The following is a 13,405-nucleotide window of genomic DNA, read 5'->3' as shown; positions in this document are numbered from 1 at the left end:
CGGGGGTGGGGGGTGGGGGGGCAGGAGACGCTTTGAATGGGCACAAAACCCACGCGGCCACTTTACAAATACAATCCAACGAGGTGAGGCGAAAATGTCACCGGCGCAGGTTCACGTTTGACAAGGTGCGGCCACGTTTGCTTGGTACCGTTTAAGCGTCTTCCTTTCAAGCGATAACCCGCAACACGGATTCAAGAAGCGCCGCCGCCGCGGAGCGAGCGATTAGCATTTGGAGCAGACAAAGTTAACTCATTCACTCCCAAAGACGTTTATAAACGTCTTTTCGGACTTGGTCCAGAATTGGCTGGTACTGAATGAGTTAAACATCCCCGACCGAGCACGTCTGCGTTGGCGCAGCCGAAGAGCATCCATCACTTACCGCACACAAAAGCGCCGGATGGCGCCAGGAAGAGCGCGGTACCCTTCAGACTCTCGGGGTGGGCGCAGGTGGCGTTGACGCCGCTCCGCACGCCGCGGCTCGCCAGCCACTCCGGCAGCCAGCCCAGCTGGCAGTCGCACAAGAAGCTGCGGCTCTGGATGAGGCTGCGGCGGAGAGGCAAGCGCGCGCATTATTTGCTTGCGCGAGTCAAATCTTCGGCGGCCGACGCGACGTGCAAAGCGCTCACAGCGTTTTGAGGTTCTTCATCTTGCCGAAGGCGTCGGCCTGGATGGAGCGGATGGCGTTCTCGCCCAAGTTCCTGCGGAGGCAGCGCAGCGGCGAGTCAAAGGACGTCCTCGGGCAAGTCGTCGCGGTCGCGGATGCCGCCCGACGCGGCCGGCTATGCCCGAAGGTGGCCGTGAAAACGCAGATGGCGGGGGTGTCCAAACTTTTTCGCTTGAGGGCCGCGTACAGAAAAACGGAAGCTTTCAAATTCGTCCGCACGCATTTCAATCCGGGAAGCAGTTCCGGATGGTCGACTTTGTGTCATCCGCTTTCTGTTCGGGGTGTTCAGGCGAACAGACGGCGGTGAGCTTTTCCGGGGTGGACGGGGCTCCGCACTGAACGGCAGCCGAATCCCATCTCCGCATTCAGAACCCCAAAAAGAACAAAGTCAGGCCAAGGCGAGCATTTTTTCCAAACGGCTTCTTGAGGTGACGTGTTCAGAAACCAGCACAAAGTGGAGGAAACTATTTTGGCCTCCAAAATGGAATGCGCTGGACTCACGACTGTGTTTTGAGGATATATTGGGGGATCCTTTCCATCATAAATGCTTTTTTGGGCATCTTTGAAAATCGAGAAAAGATCGACAGGATAGAAAGAAATGTATTAGTCATCATGGCACCCTCCCTTCTCACTCTGCCCACCCTCCCCTTTTGAACGAACCGTGCCGCCCATCTCAAATGTCATTTCATTGTTTTGTTTGGGGGGGGTGGGGGGTCATGTCATAAGCGGCTGAAAAAAATGGATGCCGGGGTACAAATGGCCCCCGGGCCGTCATGTGGACGCGGCTGTCTTATGGGGTAGAGCGCGCCACATGTTCTGCAGCGGCGGTCCTGTTCAGCGGCAGGAAGCCGAAGGTCAGAGTGGAAGTTGTGCTCAGCTACCCAGAAACTCGCGAGGGCTTCTCCCTATTCGAGGCGGTCGTCGAACCAAAGGCCCGAAGTGAAGAGCAACAAAATTCAAGTCAGCATCTATCCCCCCCCCCCCCCATTCCCAAAGCACGTGATTCCGCCCCATGGTGAAGAAGACAAATACTCACAGGTGTTCCAAGGTCTCGAGGCCAGCGAAGGCTTTCTTTGCCACGGACTTGATCTTGTTTCCAAAGAGACTTCTGCCATTTCCAAACACCAAGGGTGTCGAAAGATGAGGGGTGCGGCCATGCGGAAAGAGCGCAGCGCAATTAGCGGGGTCAAGTACAAGTCAAAATGTGGACAATCGAACCGTCTAGAGCACGGGTGTCAAACGCGAGGCACGGGGGCCAGATCCGGCCCGCCACATCATTTGAAGTGGCCCGCCAACGTGGATGACGTGTGTCGGCTTCCGGCAGCCTTTCTGAAATCTGTACCCAAATGTCAAATTGTTGCGTGTCATAAATAACATCGGAGATTTTGCAAGAATTTCCTGACCCTGTTGACACTCACTTGAACAATAAGTCAACAAACTACTGCAGTAATCCATTTGTTGTGTACAAGTCACGATACTACGCGATGCTTAAACATGCATCGGGCCCTCCGAGGGAAGACGTAACTCCAAAGTGGCCCGTGACAAAAATTTGTTTGACACCCCTTGTCTAGAGGTAAACCAAAAAAGGAAAAGGGAAGGGGTGAATGCGTTTGCATGCACGTGTGGTGAAGCAGGTGGCGCATTGTCCCGCTCTTTTGGGGGGGGGGGGGGTATTTGATTCGGCCCGGCCCTCCTTGCCTCCGCCTCATTCCAACTGCTTGCCATTCACGCATCAATTCTTTTGAAAGAATGATTCCAAGCACGTTTGGGTGTCAGCATTAACATTGTGTCAGCATTTCCTCTCGAAAACAGGCAAAGCCCGATTTCAAAGGTGAACGTCGCTGAGCGAGTGCCACTTCAAACTCGACAATTCGAAATATGCCCTGAGTGACTTTCTGGGGCGCACCAGGGCAAGGGGGGGGGGGGGGGGGGGGGGCTGAATAGGAAAAAGAGAATGAGGGGGACACTCACAGCTTGCTGAGGCTATCCAATCCAGAGAAGGCCCCGTTGGTATCCTCGATTGTGCCCGAGATGTCGTTATGGTCCAGCTCCCTGCAGGGGGTGAGAGAAACGAGGGTTGGGGTCAAAACATTGCAGGGAGCGGCACCGCGTCTTCGCAACATCATCAAATTGCCCCTTCCCCTGCTTTTTCTTTTCACCCCCCGCCCCCTCTACTGGCCGTCAAACCGGAGCTGCCAATTTCCTCCTCTTTCCGGCTGGCTGGATGCGAATGGTTGTGGGCTTGTTAAAGCAAGGCCGGCGGTGGGGGCTCAAGAACAAGAGACCCGCGGCAGGGGGGTGGGGGGGCGGCGGGGCCGACAAGCCCCCACCCGTGGCCGAGTAAGGGGACGCGCAGGCTTGTTTGGAGCTTTCACAGCCCGCCGCCGGCCCCGCGGTGCCATGCCAGCTCAGCCGGCAAAGCGGGCCCAATTAAAGCTGCCCCGGCTAAGTTTGGGGCCCGGTCTCTGGCCCTTCTCCCCTCCGCTGATTAGATTAGCTCTGCCTCAAAGGCGCGACGGTGCCGGCCGGGTTGAACGGGGAGGACGGGACGACAGATCGAGTGTGCGCGTGAAAATAACAAGGAGAAATGCCGCAGACGGTGCGGGCACAACGGTAATTGGCTCGAGCCCCCAGATTGCGGTCAGTCGCCAGGGTTCTCTGCGCTGTTTTTGTTGTTGTTTTTTTTAATGCTTTACAAAAGAAGGATTTGAGGAGGAAAAGCAACTTGCTGCATCGATTCCAAAGGCAAGGAAACATTCGTGACTTTAGGACCAAAACCAAAGCAGGCAAAAGAAACAAAGCCAGAAAGACGAGAAGGTTGCCACGGAAACCACGCCGACGGCGAGCCCGGAATTACCTTGTCCAAACAAACAAAGGCTCAGATGCAAACGCGATCAAACTTTGAATCCGCAAACAAGTCGGGCTTTCTCACGTGGGCTCCAAATAGCGCATCGGAGACACAAATATGAGGGCCTCATTATCATCTGCGAGGGCACGGCAGCCTACGCGGGGGTCGTCGCGAGCGATTCCGCCTGGTTAATGGCAGATGGGGGCGGGGGGGGGGGGGGCGTGCGGACTTACAGGATGCGTACGGCCCTGAGGCCTCTGAAGGCTCCCTCGGCGATGTGGCTTATCGAGTTGTGCCCCAGACGCAGAGTGTGGAGATCGCCCAGCACGGCCAGACTGCCTTCGTCCAGACGAGTCAGGTTGTTATACGACAGATTCCTGGAGGGGGGAGGGGGGAGTGAAACACACAGACGAGTTGCAGATGGAAGGAGCTGAGAGAACACAGGTGGGCAAGGCAATGTCGGACCGGCGCTTCACGGCCCGTTGAAGGTCAATTGGCTCCTCGCCCTTGAGCGTCACATGTTCGACCTTTTACAGCCCGCCATCCATTTTTCAGCAAACACCCACACACAGTCGGTCTTTCTTGATTGAGGCCCGCCGTGGATTTCAAATGAAGTTTACGGGTGGGCCGGACAAGGTAGACAGAACACACACCCGATCCGTCAAGTTTAGCCCCCCACAGCTAAAGTCTGAGGGGAAAATGGCAACTTGAACTCGATGGCCGGATGACTCTCAAGAGGGAACCTTGCGGAATACAGTTCGCGCCAGCTCTGAGAGTTGTCAGAGGAAGTTGCCACATTTTCTTGTCCTTCCTACGACCCTTCGCCCGCCTCACGTCGGCAGAGCGTCGAAGAGCGCCTCGTTGTTGACAGCGCAGCCGCTGACCAGACCTATGTCGCTTCCGATTGGTGGAGCGCCGGCGTGCAATCTATCATTCGGAGACGCGTTGACGGGATACGGCCCTCAGATAGGTACGGCAAACTTCCGTCTAACCGTTCCACATGAACAGGCGCGTTCTGCCGCGGCCTCGCTCGCACTTAGTAACGCCTCGGCTGAGCGGAGCGCTTTATAGCGGCAAAATGACGGTCGTGTCAACAGCGCGGGGGAGGCTATCGGGTCGTCCTTCGCTTGACAATGGGGGCAAATGGGATCCTTCTGCGGAATTACCACAACGCGGCGAGCAGAAGATCTCACTCACTCGCACAAACACAGACGCACGGAGGAAGAAATGCTGCACAAGACGGCCGTGTATAAGGGCCGTTACAAAGCTGTCGAGCTCGGGTCTAATGACGGGATGAACAGGATTATCCTTGGGGCGTCGTGTAGCATGTTGTGTGCACAAGCCCAATGTCACGATAATATTGTGGCCAAAAGGAACAGAATGAAAAAAAGAAGAAGAAGAAAAAAATCACCTCACAGAAAATGATGCGCTGTGTCGGAAGCTAACGTTCTGGTACTGGCAAATTGTTGTTTACGTCATTTCATGTCAAAACGTGGGGTGGGGGGGGTGGTTGCAAAAATCCCATCTGAAAATTCATCAAGGCCTTCTCGCGGCTCCTCGGTCATTATCGAGGCCGTGGGAACAATTTCAGTTCAATAAATCCCCACTAGATGGCAGGAGTGGCTTTGATCGGATCTTGGTCCGCACAGTTTTTTTTTTTTTTTTGCGTGGCTAGCGAGAGAACTCAACCTTCTGTACGCCTTCAGAAATGACTTGAAATGGCTCTCAAATGGCTGCCGCCGGCCGGCCAGTTCCAAGCGGTCATGTCGTGCATGCGGATCGGCCGCTTCTTGAACGGGTCGATCAATGTGTCTTTGCGCATTCGGCACTCCACGGCGATTTTGGTCGGCGGCACTCACAACACTCTCAGCTTCTGGCAGAACTTCCAGCCGTCGGGATTGATGCGGGTTATGGAGTTGTTACTGAGGAAGAGCTGCTGAAGAGAAGTCAGCCCGTACAGGGAGCCGCCGTTCACCTCGCTCAGGCTGTTGTGCTCCAGGTGGCTGGATGAGAAACAATCGATCGCGCTCGGTAAGAAAGCGTCCACGTGAATAAGCGGCGAGCGCTTGCTTTTTAAGTCTTCCCGCAGATACGTACAGGACTTTCATCTTGGCGAGGTCCCAGAAAGCCCCGTCCGTCAGCTTGCCGATGCTATTCCGTTGGAGCTTCAGCGCCTCCAAGCCGGAGAGACCCTGGAAAGTCAAGCCCTCCACCTGACGGATACGATTCCTGTTGAGTTCGCTGCAGGCACGCACAAACACAAAATATGGCAGGAGATTGGCAAGGCGCATTGTGAATTCTGCGCCGCGTACAGATGGACAAAAAGAAAGCGACGCATCCGGTCAATTCCTCGAACGCGAGAATAAGCACGCGATACCGTCCGGCTTTCCGGAGAAGAAAATGCCGTTTTTTTTTTGGGTCTGCCCTTGCCACTTGTGCGTTTCGACCGCCCTCGAAGGAGGAGAGCGCAACGACCCGGCCTATTCTTCGGCCCCGTCGGCAAAAAGCACCCGCGCGAGCCGGGGGGGCCCCGAAACAGGTTCGACTTCAATCCCGAGAGCGCCTCGACTCTTTGGCTTGGAGACTTTGGCCTCGCTGGGAAGGAACGTCGGCGAGGCCAATACGGACAATGAAGCGACCGCTCGGGGGAATGTAACGCCCAAGAAATAAATCTCCGTTTGCGTTGACTCGGTCAGGCTCCTCGAGGTACGGTAGAGCGTTTAAAAAGGACGACATCGGTGAGACGTGACTTCTACAAAAGCCCTCGGAATATTTCCTCTGCGCGCAGACCCGCGCGAGCGCAACCGGCGATCCAAAAAAGCTACTCACAGCTGGGTGAGCCTCGGGAGCTGGAAGGCCCTCACGGGAATCCGAGCGAGCCGGTTTCGGCCCAATCGCAGGACCTGCAGCGTGGGGCCCAGATGGTCCAGTGCGCCCGGCTCTAACGCGCCGATCTTGTTGTTGCTTAGGTACCTGCGGACGCCCAAACACAGCTGCACACTCACCGCGCGCGGACTGGCCGCATTCCGCCTGCGCAAATCATCGAGTGGAGCGACAACGGCTTGAAAAACAGGAAGCGCTAGATTAGCGCGGAGCAGCGTGTCGCTTGTCTCAGCGCATTCTAATGAGGACTTCAATGTCCCACAAATGCGGTCCCGGGATTGGGGTTTTTTTTTTTTTCCCCTCTCCTGGGAGTAAAGAAGGTGATTGATAAATATAGTTTCCAAAATCAAGTCAAATGCTGGAGGGGCAAAACGGGGGCCCCACAGATCCCCCCCCCCCCCCCCCCCCCCCCCCCATTGCCCGCAAATACTTACAAATGTCGAATCCGGAGTCCCGCAGGAAAGGAGTGTCCTCGTAGTTCAGTGATGTCATTATTGCTGAGGTCCAAGGTTTCCAAGGAGAGCAAGCTTCCGATTCGCACCCCCTCAATACTGCGGATCTTGTTATGGTGTCTGGGGAAAGGCAAAAAGAGCCGTTTCGCCCAGCAAAGCCAACACATTCACGGCGGAAACCAAACAAGCGCTCGATGACGTCGAGTTGAACGAACACTCTTCCCGAGAGGGCTTTCTAATCTGCGTTGCGTGGCGTCGAGCCGGCCTTCGCGCCCCCGCGCGATTGGACTGTGGAAATAAAGTCGATTGAAATCTTCTGGGTGGCAGCCGAGCCGCCGCCCCTCCCGGTTGCCTTCGGAGCGGACGCGCGCGGGGCGACCTCTCGGATTCTTGGCCAGGCACGGTGGCCTTCCCACCCAACGGGAATATTTCCAAACGCGTTGAATCCCATCTTCATTCCCACTCGAGCCTCAGCCAAGCGCCGCGACTCGTTGCCGTACATCGCGCGGCTCGCACGTCTTCCGACAGCCAAAGAAAGGCGAGGGGAACAGGTGCTCCCCCACTCAAACTCTGTCCAAACAAGGTCGCTCCCTCCTTTTCTAGCCTTTGGCCAGCAGATGGACATACGCTGGTCCATTTTGCGAGGGGTGGGGGGGGGGGGGCACGAGTGGGTCAGTGCCCACCTGAATAAACACAGGCAGAAAATGCTTCAGGATGAACCCTGCGAGCGAACAAACACAAACAACAAAGCGTACGCGCAAGACAGAGAGACTCACACACACAGTGGCCACATTGAGCAGCGCCTGGGGGGCGGATCGGGGGGGGAGAAAAATGGGGGATAGTTAAGGAGTGAGCGAGGGTCAACAGCTGGTGACCTCTGCTGGGAAAAACAGAGCGGCCTCAGACCGGCGGAAGAGATTGACCTCTCGCGCTGGTTCCAGTTCCCGTTCCAGCACTGGTGGGAGGGGGGGGGGGGGGCACCCTAGCTCGCTCCCTCCCACGGTCGAGAATCCAGCTGTGCGTGAGAGGGAGCCGCTCAGCGCGCTTGAAGTGGGCGACGCACAACAGCAGGCGGCGAGAATTCCCAAACAGCCAATGACGACGCCGACGAAGAGGCCTCGGACGGACCGAATTCCAAACGTGCTGAGCATGAGCCCGCCCGGGTCCCTTTTGACACTTCCCGCGATGGATCAACAGTGGTGCCATCTTGGAGGCCAATCGGGAGAAAAGCCAAATGTTGCAAACTATTTGAAATGGGGACTCGTCAGACCACGCAACATTTTTCCGCTTCTTTGATGAGCTTTAGCTTGGCGTCGCGGAGGGAAGCCCCGTCGCATTTACCGACGTTGGTTTTCGTGCGCCTGTTCCTGAGCCAACTTCACTGGAATCGGCTTCGCACGAGGTCTTTGGCTACGACGGAGGACGCCATCGACTTTCATTTCTCTTTTTGAACTTCTGTTTTCCCAACGTGAGCCGCCCCGCCCCGACGCTCTTTCTCTTCCGCAAAGCGGTGACGTGCCGCCCCACCCTTCCTCCTCCCGGACTCGCCATCGCCCGTTTTACCGTAAGCTACGTGACGGACGGCCGCAGCTGCTTCGGCGGCCTTCACTCCGGTAAATATTCCGCCCTCCCTTCTGGCCTCTTCTCCTGTCAGACCTCCGGGCCCTTCCCTGGCAACAGGCTTCCAGTCAGGCCCAAAAAAAGACCCCCCCCCCCCCCCCCCAGGTTTTCTGTCATGAGGACAAGCGGGATCTGGAATGGCTGGATATTTTGCGTCAAAAGGCCTCAAATGGCAAAGGAAGATGTGCGGGACGCGCCGCAAAAGTGCCCAAAACGTCTTTGGCGGTCGTTTTGGAAAGATGTCACATTGCTGCATGCGATACAACCTCGAGTCCTTCTCTTCCTATATGAAGCGGAAACTACTCTGACCACAAATATGCATCGCGCTATCAGGCAGGCAGGCAGGCCGCACTCCAGCAAGGTGTCGAGAAAAAGGAATTTTGGGACCATCGAGCAATGTCGCGTACGTGCAAAAGTCACGGGACATGTGAAACGCGCGAGCGTTCGGGCTGAATATTGCAAAGGCTACGGCCGAAAGCCACCACCTCAAATAGAGCCTGCGACGTTGTCATTGAAATGAAAATGGAGCGAGCGATTTTGCTTGTTGTGGCGCCGATGGCGTCACATTGTACTTTTGCAGATGGCCCAATACGGACACTGTTCTAAAAGGGAGCGGTCAAAGCCTTTGCATCCTTGACAGACGTCGGGAGACTATTTCGAGAGCATTTCAAAGAGGCCGGCGGCCTAAGAATACCGTCGTCCTTCCGGCAACGGGGGCGGCCATACTCACAGGTAGAGCGCCGCCATCTTGGAAGCCGCCCGTCCTAAATCCGGGATGGAGGTCAGCTCGTTGTGGTCCAGCCGCCTGAAAAGTCACAAAGCCGACCGTCGTCGGTCAGCGAGAATGCGCGAAAACGCCGACACCGGCGGCGGAAGGAGAAGCGGGCGAGCGAGCGGGCGCGTCGCGAGCGGGACCGAGCTTTCCCTTCCTCCACGGACGAGTCTCGCGAGTGAAACGGAGCCACGTCCTCCCGTGGCCCGATCAAATATTTACAAGGCCGGCGCCGGCTTCGGTGTCGGGTGGCGGCGGGGAGGCTTCATTTAGAAAAGTGCCAATTTTCCTCACTCGGACTTCGTTCAAGGTAACAGCGGAGTGCCTCCGGTTCTTCCAGCTTTGGAGTATTTCTTCGTGATCTTTCAAAGCTTAAATAAATTTTGAGGATGCCCTGCCACGAAGACCACGAGTAGGGCGGGCTTCGTCACCCGAGCGGGTCTTTTGTGCCCAACTATAGAGTTTTTTGTCATTTTATGTTGACTTTTCTTTTGATGGCGGCGCGGGCACCCGCAGCGGCTCCTCTCGTTGTATGTTGTCTTGAGAGGGAAGACATTTCATCTGTGCTGGCACATTTGACGACAAAGTCGTACTCGATGCACGCGCGCGCGCGGTGAATGTTTAGCGCGCGCGGATACTTACAACTCTCGTAGATTTGGCAGGTCGGCAAACACGTCTCCGCTGATGTCGGTCAGCTTGCTGTGGCCAAGATTTCTGAAAAACAAAACGGGGAAGGCGATCATGAATTTGCACGTGGGCGCGCATTGATTCGCTTTATTCGTTCTCGGTCGGCACAACGGGGAGCCCGATGAACAATACGAGTCTGCCTCTTCCGCCGCGGAACGCAAAGGCGGGAATCCGGCACCAAGCGGCCCGGCAATTCCTTCGAAAGGAATTTGCGGCGCCGAGACGGGAGGCCCCCCCGAGGTCATTTCCCCGCTGAGAAAAGGAGATGGCACGCCATTGCGTACGACGGGAAAGGACGGACATTTGCCCCCGGAGTCAAACGGGGCACACCCGGCCGAGCGATTTGGCCCTCCGACGCTTGCTCCGTTTGACTCGTTCGAGCCCCGGCGAGCGTTTGCGAAGGTAACAAATGTTCGGCGGGGCATTGGCGCAAAACGGACATGGCGGTACGTGCGTCCAACGTGGCATCAGAAGTCCAGCGGACGTTCAAGTCTCCGTCCGGACCGTTTGACTCTGATGTTTCAACTTTAAACGCAAGCAACTTCATATGATGATGGCCATCAATCAAATTTACAAAGGTCCGTCGCGTTTAAGGACACAAACGCACACCCCCCAAAAATCTCAAGAAATGAAATCACACGTCTTATTGATTCAATACCTGTGGAGTTAAAAGCCGCAAGTCTGCCAACTTGAAGTTATTGCCGGTGACTCATAACTCGCGGCGGCGCTTCGTTACGATGCGCCTCATCCGAGGGCGCCGGGTCACAATTTGTCATTTTAAGTGGCCCGAGCGCTGGAAGGAAATGCGGCTAATCGAAAACATTAGCGTCAAACTTGCCCGCTGAGAAATCTTTCCGAGAGGGAAAGGATAAATGAAGCGCAGGCCAGTCTGACGGAGCAAAAAGGAAGAAAAAAAAAAGGAGCTCAGCGGCAGCGCCCTGCAGCTTATTTGACAAAAGGGCAAAAAAAGAAAAAAAAAAAACACTCGCAGAAGGCAGCTGTCCTATTTACGGGTGCCGTGGGAGCAGAGGAAATCCGGGGTGATGTCATAACACCACATGATGCTGGTTCAGTCAGCACACGGGAGGGCAAAAGCGAGCGACTCGGGCGGTGGGCCGTTGGCCCGCACGGTTCCTCCTGTCCCTTTCGTACGGTGCATCGAACGCGTTGTGAACTTTGCTCAGCCGGAGCGTCAAGTGACGTCGGCGACGAGCCTCTTCCAGCTCCGTCGTGGCGGGCCGGCTTCTGCCCGGGCGGCGGCGGCCGCGGCTCCCGGGTGGCACTTGACGGCCAGAAAGCGTAAAAGCCGCCGGCGACAACTCCACGCGGCAGCCTCGTCTCGTTGATTCGCTCCAAGGCGCCCAAGTGCACTCTGGGGATCAATCCTGTCGTCATTTTCCCCCGTGGCCGAAAATGACGATGGATTTTCTCCATAGCGGTTCATTAGAAGGCCGCTAAACGCGGCCGCGACGTTGCCCCATCGACGCACGCGGCTCTGCGCTTCGGCGGCAGTGGTGGGGGGGGCGTAGCCAAAATACAATCGTTCTTGTTCATGTTTTGAAGAGGGACTTGCAAAAAGCTGCACTTGGCGAGGGGGGGGGGGGGGGGGAGACACGCCGAGTACAAGTGGAGCGAGAGGCGCAATGACGACGTGCGCAGGGGCGGCCCAGACTGGGTTTTGGTATTTCCGCAGACGCGCGCAGCGCGGTGATTAAACCGGCGCGTCGCGTCGTCGTGGGCTCAAACGAAGCCGCCGTTGATTCAAAGCGGCTCATCTCGTTCCCTTTCAAAACCGTTTGCTGGAGTCCGTGCGATCGGTACAAGCGCGCAAAGTACGTTTGTAAGGAAAGGCGGTCGGGCCTCCGCCGACGGATGACATTAAGTTGGCCAGGAAGATCACCCGACTCTTCAGTTAAGCGGCCGGGGGGTGATTTTGAAGTGTGTGTCATAGAGGCGATAACAATAATCACGGGAATTGATCATGTACGGCATATCTTCACAGCATTTGACCACATGCATTTCTCCTTGTGAACTTTGCGCCAAAGATGAAAACTGTTGAAAACCGCTGACGCAATTTGTTAAAAAGTAAAAAGTCACCGCATGTCATCTTTTCACTTCAGTGCCATCAAGAATCGTCGAAGGCTGGCAGTACATTTGAAAAGCGGACTTTTACAGCCGCCGTCAGTCGCGTGTTCATTCCGAGCACGGCAGTCTGTTTAAAGCAGCACCGCGACATGATGCAACGCATCCACGGCAGTGCTAAATATGGTCCGACATTGCGCCCGACCGCCTGGGCCTCTTGCGAAACGCGGATTGAACGGAAGAGAATCCTCTTCGCACAACAAAAGGGAACAGCGGACCGATGGCAAATGAGTCTTGGCTGACAGGTGTTTCACCGCAGGTGAAACCTGAACTCAAGCATGCAACTTGGTGCAAAAGCGACCAGAAAAGAAGATCAAACGCTTTTTTCCGGTAGCAGCAATTCAAGTTCTCATCAAATCTTTCGAGGGGAGTGACTTTGAAGGGAGTTCGCTTACAAGGAAGTGGTCCCGGCGGGCAGGTCTCCAGGCGGCGCCGCTTGCTCCAGATGACTGCAGTCCACCGAATCGCCATCGCAGGTACAGTTGTGGGCACACTGCAACTCGGAAGTCAATCCGTGACTGTTCAAAAGTCGGAGTGAAAAAAACAAGTAGAAAACGCAACGAAAAGCGTATCCAAAAGGTCCAGGGGACACCGCCATTTTGTATCCAGCTTTCAAGAGCGCCGCCGCCGAGTTCTCCCCCAGAACCAGCAAACGGCAATGTTAGTGCAGTGCCGGAACGATCAGATGCACTTTAAAGCATGTTGCAAGTTGCCTTTGAATGATAGCAAAGACATCAGTGGTTTGATGGGAAAAAGTCATTTAGGACGGAGGTCCAGCTTTCTCTCTTTCGATGTCCGACGCGCGTGTCGAATCAAAGGTGATTCACAGTTTGGCCAGAAAAAAAAAAACAACAACACGGCAATCTTGCACTACCGATTTGATTGAAATAATTTTGAACGTTGATGTAACATTTGACGCTACATTTTCGGTGTGCCCACCAACTTGTGCGGCACGTTTGCTAACATCCAACACCCCAAAAAAGAAGACGTTTAAAGGGCACAGAGCGCCAGGCTCACTGGAAACATTCGATCAAGCAAACAGGTTGCAAAGTGAACGGCGCTTGAACGACGACAGATGCGCACGTAGCTTAACGTCCACCTCGCAGTTAAAAGTTGAGCCCGAAACTTTTTCCACGGTAAAACGACTCCAGCGTTGGTCTGAAGCCGAGCGTTGAAATCTCACTCTGCACTGTTTCGATCCAACTTTGAAAGGGACCCCTCCAAACTCTCCGACAGAGAATCCGATCAGCAATTTGTCTTCTGCAGGCTGTAGTCACAAAACTAAACAATTCGAGTAATACGTGTAGCATGAAAAAAGAAGAGTCCCCCCCTCCTTT

General features: G+C 55.4%; 1 protein-coding gene across 1 annotated transcript in view; it reads right to left on the bottom strand.

The window, feature by feature from the left end:
• Positions 1-13,405, bottom strand: part of lrig1 (leucine-rich repeats and immunoglobulin-like domains 1) — an 18,421-nt gene extending 5,016 nt beyond the window's left edge. The window contains 12 exon segments of the mRNA XM_086118581.1: positions 380-543; positions 627-698; positions 1,701-1,772; positions 2,636-2,716; positions 3,746-3,889; positions 5,372-5,515; positions 5,610-5,753; positions 6,342-6,485; positions 6,830-6,967; positions 9,198-9,272; positions 9,882-9,953; positions 12,464-13,405. Of these exon segments, the coding sequence (XP_085974707.1) occupies positions 380-543; positions 627-698; positions 1,701-1,772; positions 2,636-2,716; positions 3,746-3,889; positions 5,372-5,515; positions 5,610-5,753; positions 6,342-6,485; positions 6,830-6,967; positions 9,198-9,272; positions 9,882-9,953; positions 12,464-12,666 (1,453 nt within the window). The 5' untranslated portion in view covers positions 12,667-13,405.

This window comes from Hippocampus guttulatus, chromosome 8 (genome assembly GCF_054856545.1).
Source record: "Hippocampus guttulatus isolate MCC_2025c chromosome 8, RoL_Hgut_1.0, whole genome shotgun sequence".
Taxonomy (NCBI): Eukaryota; Metazoa; Chordata; class Actinopteri; order Syngnathiformes; family Syngnathidae; genus Hippocampus; species Hippocampus guttulatus.
Note: the sequence above shows the minus strand (reverse complement) of the source record. Positions and strands in the feature narration are given on the sequence as shown.